This window comes from Panicum virgatum, chromosome 2K, assembly GCF_016808335.1.
Source record: "Panicum virgatum strain AP13 chromosome 2K, P.virgatum_v5, whole genome shotgun sequence".
In the NCBI taxonomy this organism is placed as follows: domain Eukaryota; kingdom Viridiplantae; phylum Streptophyta; class Magnoliopsida; order Poales; family Poaceae; genus Panicum; species Panicum virgatum.
In genome coordinates this window covers 6078500-6085571 of record NC_053137.1, presented here as the reverse complement: position 1 = coordinate 6085571, position 7072 = coordinate 6078500, and the positions used below count along the sequence as shown (strand labels likewise).

General features: G+C 46.0%; 1 protein-coding gene across 1 annotated transcript; it reads right to left on the bottom strand.

The window, feature by feature from the left end:
- Positions 1-5218: 5218 nt before the first annotated feature.
- Positions 5219-7072, bottom strand: LOC120663507 (immediate early response 3-interacting protein 1-like). The gene is made up of 3 exons (XM_039942354.1): positions 6921-7072; positions 6614-6693; positions 5219-5673 (listed from the first exon to the last, which is right to left on the bottom strand). Exon 3 carries the CDS (start codon positions 5669-5671, stop codon positions 5435-5437), a length of 237 nt encoding a protein of 78 aa, XP_039798288.1. The 5' UTR covers positions 5672-5673; positions 6614-6693; positions 6921-7072; the 3' UTR covers positions 5219-5434.

Here is a 7072-nt window from a genome sequence, read left to right as displayed (position 1 = left end):
AGTTTTCAAAGTGCAGAGAGAGAGAGAAAGTGGTGGGAGCCAAGCACACACACTCTAGAGAGAGAGAGATTTGACTATAAAATGGTTGGATTAGTGCTCCGTGTACTCGATCATTCTTTATGTGCTGATTCGTATCGCCGCCCCGTGATAGCGGAATTCATACGCGTTTCGTTGTACAGTCCGGCCATAAAGGCTTAGCGAGAAATTCTTCGGCGAACGAACCTGATCGTCCCTGGTCAGAATTTGTGAGTGAAAATATGCCGGAATTTGTGTAAGGTCCCGCCTCTCCGAGGCCGGGCCCGTTTACATCTGTCTGTTTTCTAGGACATACTGATCGTCCCTGGGCAGAATTTGTGAGTGAAAATATGCCGGAATTTGTGTAACGTCCCGCCTCCCTGAGGTCAGGCCCGCTTACATCTGGCTGCTTTCTATGACATACTGATCGTCCCGGAGCAGAATTTGTGAGTGAAAATATGCCGGAATTTGTGTAACGTCCCGCCTCCCCGAGGCCGGTCCCGCTTACATCTGACTGTTTTCTAGGACATAGACTGTCATCACAGACCAACACCAGTTTTTTCTGCACACTTTGTCCTCACTCGTGCGCACCCGGGAAGAATTTCCCAGTCGGTCACCCATTCCCAAATTTCTCCGGGCCAAGCACGCTTAACCTCGGAGTTCTTTGGAGACCGGCTTCCGGAAAAAAATTACAACTTGTTAGTATGAGTATTCTATTAATCCTATTAAACCCTGGGCCGGGGTGTCACATGCTCACCCCCCTTCAGATCCACGCGCCCGTGCTCATGCCTCCGCACTTACGCCCGTACGTGCCCGTGAAACCGCGAGAGTCGGCTCTGATACTATTCTGTAACGTCACGCCTCCCCGAGACATCCTATTAAGCCCTGGGCGGGGGTGTCACATGCTCACCCCCTTAAGACCCACGCGCCCGTGCTCATGCCTCCGCACTTACGCCCGTACGTGCCCGTGAAACCGCGAGAGTCGGCTCTAATACCATTCTGTAACGTCACGCCTCCCCGAGGCCGGGCCCGCTTACATCTGGCTGCTTCTAGGACATAGACAGTCCTCACAGACCAGAAAAAAAGTTACAACTTGTTAGTATGAGTATTCTATTAATCCTATTAAACCCTGGGCCGGGGTGTCACATGCTCACCCCCTTAAGACCCACGCGTCCGTGCTCATGCCTCCGCACTTACGCCCGTACGTGCCCGTGAAACCGCGAGAGTCGGCTCTGATACCATTCTGTAACGTCACGCCTCCCCGAGGCATCGTATTAAGCCCTGGGCGGGTGTGTCACATGCTCACCCCCTTAAGACCCACGCGCCCGTGCTCATGCCTCCGCACTTACGCCCGTACGTGCCCGTGAAACCGCGAGAGTCGGCTCTAATACCATTCTGTAACGTCACGCCTCCCCGAGGCCGGCCCCGCTTACATCTGGCTGCTTTCTAGGACATAGACAGTCCTCACAGACCAACACCAGTCTTTTCTACACACTTTGTCCTCACTCGTGCGCATCCGAAAAGAATTTCCCGGTCGGTCACCCATCCCCAAATTTCTCCGGCCAAGCACGCTTAACCTCGGAGTTCTTTGGAGGCCGGCTTCCGGAAAAGAAATTGCAACTTGTTGGTATAAATATTATATTAATCCTATTAAGCTCTGGGCCGGGGTGGTGGCCGGATCGTACTGATTCTTCGTGACACCAACCGAATAACTAATCACGGGAATTAACGGTTAGTTGATACATACTGCAGCTTGCATGCGGTCACCTAATTGGCAGTACCACAACCCTTTGTGCTCTTTTCTTCTCATGGCATCAGGGGAATTTCAGCCATTTGGGACAAGTGAATTTCACCTGAATTGTTGGGTTTCCCGGAAATATGAAAATGATGCATTTCAAACTGGCCATAATTCGGATGCGCCTTTTTTAAGGAACTTTTTTTTTGTTGTGAAGTACTCCCTCCGTTCCAAATTATAAGACATTCCAACAATCTTGGAGAATCAAAGTTTTTTATATTTGACCAAATTTATATAATAGAATAATGACATTTATTATATAAACTAAGTACTACTAGATTCTTTACTAGTTATATTTTTATAGTACATCAATTTGATATCATAAATCTTTATATTTCTTTATATAATCTTGGTCAAACTTGAGATTGCTTTGACTCTCCAAGATTCTTGAGATGTCTTATAATTTGGAACAGATGAAGTAGTTGCTTTGCTCTTCAATTGTAGGGAATCACCAATTCACCACTAGTTGATTTTCTAAAATTTGAACTTGATGCTCTCTAAATCAAGATCATCGCAGAAGAAAGATGAAGTCATTATCTTATGATTTTGCTTGATGCCCTCTACTTTTTTTTTCCGCCTTCTCTTTATGAGAATTCCCTTCTTTAAAAAAAAAAACGGCCCTGCATGGACGAATGGATGAGCGGCGCCTGATGTTTCTCAGCAATTAGCGTGAAAGATGCCACACACGTCGCTTCGCTTGGTAGTAGGGCACAGGAGGATCCAGCTTTTCTTCTCCTGGCCCCAAGTCCCAACCAAACTATTTTCTTTCACTTTTTTTAATCGAAATGTTTCCTTCATCAGGTTAAGAAAATCATTTGTTCCCATTCAGACCAAGAGAATTCTAGCATTCCAATTGGCGCTTTCTCCAACCCCACCACATCGCACGCGTCTGCGCAGGACACACGTGTGGGCGTCTCTGAACATTTTGCAGCCCCTCTGAAGATTTTCAGGCGCAGGTTTTTTTTTTGAAGGGTGAACGGGGGGAGAGAATCCCCACCTGAATTTCATTTATGATGGCCCCAACCGGCCCGGGTAATGTGAAAACATTTTACAACATTTCGTTTCATCGTGGTTTACATTGAAATGAAAAAAACCAGGCGCAGGTTTTTATTTCTTGACCTGGAACTCTGAACTAACACAATTGATTAGTATCTGTGATAGACTGGACGCCTTGAAAGCTGCGCTCATTGAGCTAATCAGCATCATCTGATGGTATTCATGCATGATTTGTGATGAGGCAGGGATGGCTTCTGTTAGGGCGACAAGGCCATCCTACCCCCTCTCTTTTCTGCCGATCATCTGTTCAGGATAAGCATCCATCCATGTCTCCGGAATAGATTTGCATATATATAACAAAAAAGAAGAAGAAGATGCAGATCATACCAGATTTAGCGATGTGACGTGGCGCCACGGCATGACTTTGGCCTGTGTTTACTAGTGGATATGATGCAGGGATGGATGGAGAGCGATGAACAGCAACTCGGCGATGATGATCGTTAGGTGCCAGAGCATGTTGATCGCACTTGTTTTTTTTTTTTTCTTACAATTCCCTCCATTTCAAGGAAGGCATGAGGTCTCGAAAGATTTAAATAGGTGAGAGAATTCAGGAGGAATGTGGGTTAAGTACTGCAAATCAAGTTGCTTCAGGGGCCGAGCACTTGTTTGGTAGAGGGTGCTGGAACCCCAGAGGCTACCCTTTCTTAGGTGAACGCCAGAGCTTCTGCCATACAACAGAAGCAAAGTCTTCTAATAACCATCAAGTTGAGGTAGAGTTAAAATCCAAACTGACCCATCGACAAAAAGGGCGAGCTTCTGACATGATTAAACAGACAACAACAACAACATAGCCTTTTTTCCCCAAGCAAGTTGGGGTAAGCTAGAGATGAAACCCGAAAGAAATAAGTTCAAGGTTCAGGCACATTGATAGCTAGTCTCCAAGCGCTCCTATCCAAAGCTATCTCTTTAGAGATGTTCCAATCCTTAAGGTCTCTCTTAACCGACTCATCCCACGTCAGTTTAGGTCTACCTCTACCCCTCTTTACATTATCGACTAGCTCAAGGATCCCATTACGCACCGGCGCCTCAGGAGGCCTTCGTTGGACATGTCCAAACCATCTCAGCCGATGCTGAGTAAGTTTCTCCTCAATTGGTGCCACCCCGACCCTATCCCGAATAACTTCGTTCCGGACTCTATCCCTCCGTGTGTGCCCGCAAAACCACCGCAACATCTGCATCTCTGCTACACTCAGTTGCTGCACATGTCGTCTTTTTGTAGGCCAACATTCAGCACCGTATAATATCGCCGGACGAATTGCTGTCCTATAGAATTTGCCTTTTAGCTTTTGTGGCACCCTCTTGACATGATTAAACAGAAAAAGGAAAAAAAAGGGAAAATTCGATTCATGCCACCACAACTCCGTGAATTTGGGTGTCATGTTGAAAATCATGCCACTCAATGGCATGATTTTCAACATGAGATCCAATTTCAAGAAATTGGAGTGGCATGGATCCAACTAACCAAAAAAAAGGGTTGCAAATGTAGTACATTTGAAACTACTATCCGAAGTGATGAATGCTTACCTTTCAAAAAAAAAAGTGATGAGTGCTCGCGTTAGTGAGTGTGTGTCCGTCCACCGACTGGAGTTCTTCAGAGAGCTTTGATCCATCTGCAATTGCAGCAGAGAAATTGCACCGTCCCATCAGTCCAACCCTAACAGGAAAACATATTTAGCAGTTACCAGAAGCAAGCTTGTGTTGGAGTATAAGTGAATTGCCCGTCTTTCCCCATTAGCTTAGGCTTTTGGGTTGAACTGGTCGGTGCAGCAACTCAATATGGCATCAAAGCCAGAGGTCTCGAGTTCGAATCCTGACCGGCACAATTTAATAAATAAATTGTTGCCGACTCCAATATTCCACCTTTGCGGCCTGGGGGAGCCTGCACGTGAGAGGGAGTGTTGGAGTATAAGTGAATTGCCCACCTTTCCCCATCAGCTTAGGCTTTTGGGTTGAACTGGTCGGTGCATACAACTCAATATGGTATCAAAGCCAGAGGTCTCGAGTTGCACAATTTAATAAATAAATTGCTGCCCACTCCAATATTCCACGTTTGCGGCCTGGGGGAGCCTGCACGTGAGATGGAGTGTTGGAGTATAAGCGAATTACCCACCTTTCCCCATCAGCTTAGGCTTTTGGGTTGAACTAGTCGGTGCATACAACTCAATACTGTGCACCCAATCATTTCAGGTTCCTGAATACCATCATCATCATAAATCCTCACGGTTAGAGTTTGAGTATCGGCATCTTCAACAATAAACGCAAAGTGTCCATTCTGGAGAGGGCTAAGGTCATTGTTCTGTCAAGTAGTTGATTAAAGCAAGGTAGCTCTTCTAACAAATTGCACAAGACACATTTCAAACAAATTCATCGCACTGGCACACAACACACACTTTGACAGTATAAATATTGACAAAACCATTTTCGGACAAGAATTACCTTACCAGAACAATAACAGAAATACACATTGGAGGCAACATGAACATGTCTCCAGCAACTTTGTGTATAATTAACTTTTACATAATGCTACTGATATCGATCCAACCAACAGACAAAACCAGAAAGCGAGGCTCAGCCTGACACCAACTTCACAACAATGATAAGAACATTAAGGGCTATCAAGGGCACCCTCAGAAATTGCGTGGCGTAGATAAGCCCCACGATCTGGCCCTTCAATGACTTTGTTTGCCCATTTCCTGACACTTCAGACATGCTCCATCCTCTGGGAGCAAGAAAACGATCTTCGTTCAGTATTGCCAACGCATTTGCGAGAAGCAAAAAACCCTCCAGCAATGTCCACAGGCCCATTCCTGCATACCAAACTCCTGTCAGTTCAAGAGATGTTCTTCTTTACATATGCAGGTCACTAAACATCATTGTAAAGGTACGAATTTGACATAGCAAAAGGCAGCAACATCCTGGTAACTGACGTGACATGCCACAAAATTTGGATGGGTTGAATTTGGCTAATCTTATTTGCACATGTAAAGGACTGTAACAGTATTAAAATCTTTTGCACATGTATAGATCACCAACAGAATACCGCTATAGAAGCAACATATATCAAAATTAGAAGGAAAAAAAAAACTTGAATTATGATTCGGCGTTAACATAGCATATGAAGCACAAACACTGTCCGACTGTCCGTAGAGTTTAGCTTACACACATGCTAATATGTTGTCATCTAAGGGCATAACATACAGGAAGATAGTCACCATACATCACGTGCTACACTCAATGTTAAAAGATGATATACACTTGAAATTGAGGCTGAACAGTTAAATCATAAAATAAAATAAAAATCAGCTATGTCTGTAACTACTTGATTCAGTTGAGTTTGAGTAAAGCACGGAGGGGCCCTTTCATTAGGATTCAAAAGCTGGGCAGTGTTCTTTTTATCCACAATATTAGCATGTATGTCATAAACAATGTATCTGCATTCTGTTTAGTGAGTATATATATGGCTATTCTTGTTTTACATCCTTATAATCACCGCCTACGAGCAATTTTTTAGATCGCATATGAAACCCAAATTGACAGACGACTAACCATAAGCAGTTCACCCAAACTAGTGTGTTTTTTTTTTAATTGAAAGCGAAGACAAATCCATGTCTACTTAATAGCGATCGGACAGTGCATACATGATCATTGTAGTTCTGACTGCATCGTTCCAATCACCGACTGCGAGCTTTATTTTCACAGCTACACCTACAGGGGCCTACGAGGGAGGTAGGGAACGGGCAGGCTTACCACTCCGCTTCTGGACAGGAGAGCTCGCAGGAAGGGGTGGAGGGGAGGCTGGGAGCTTGCCGGCACACTTCCCCGCACACCTGCAGATATAGAAGAAGAAGAGGTGATGGGGGATAGGAATTAGGATCCGTGCGGTTAGAGCCCAGAAGCAACTGAAGGGAGGATCCGGTGGTGCGGCCGGCCCAGATCCGGCCGCCTGATCCACGGATCGCGTCGGGACAGGGGAGAAGCCGGCGGAGAGACGTGACCCCCAAAAAAACGATGGGGATCTGGCAGGAGGAGGGGGAGAAGGTTCGCTCAGACTCACCCGGAACCGAGGGACCTCGCCGGAGGTGAGCGATTCTCGCCGGAGGAGGTGGAGAGGGCGAGGCGGCGCAGTGCAGCTCGGGAAGGCGGACACGGGAGGAACGCTAACGCTGACTAGTGGGCCCGCCTGCCGCACGGTTCGCTTCGCATCCT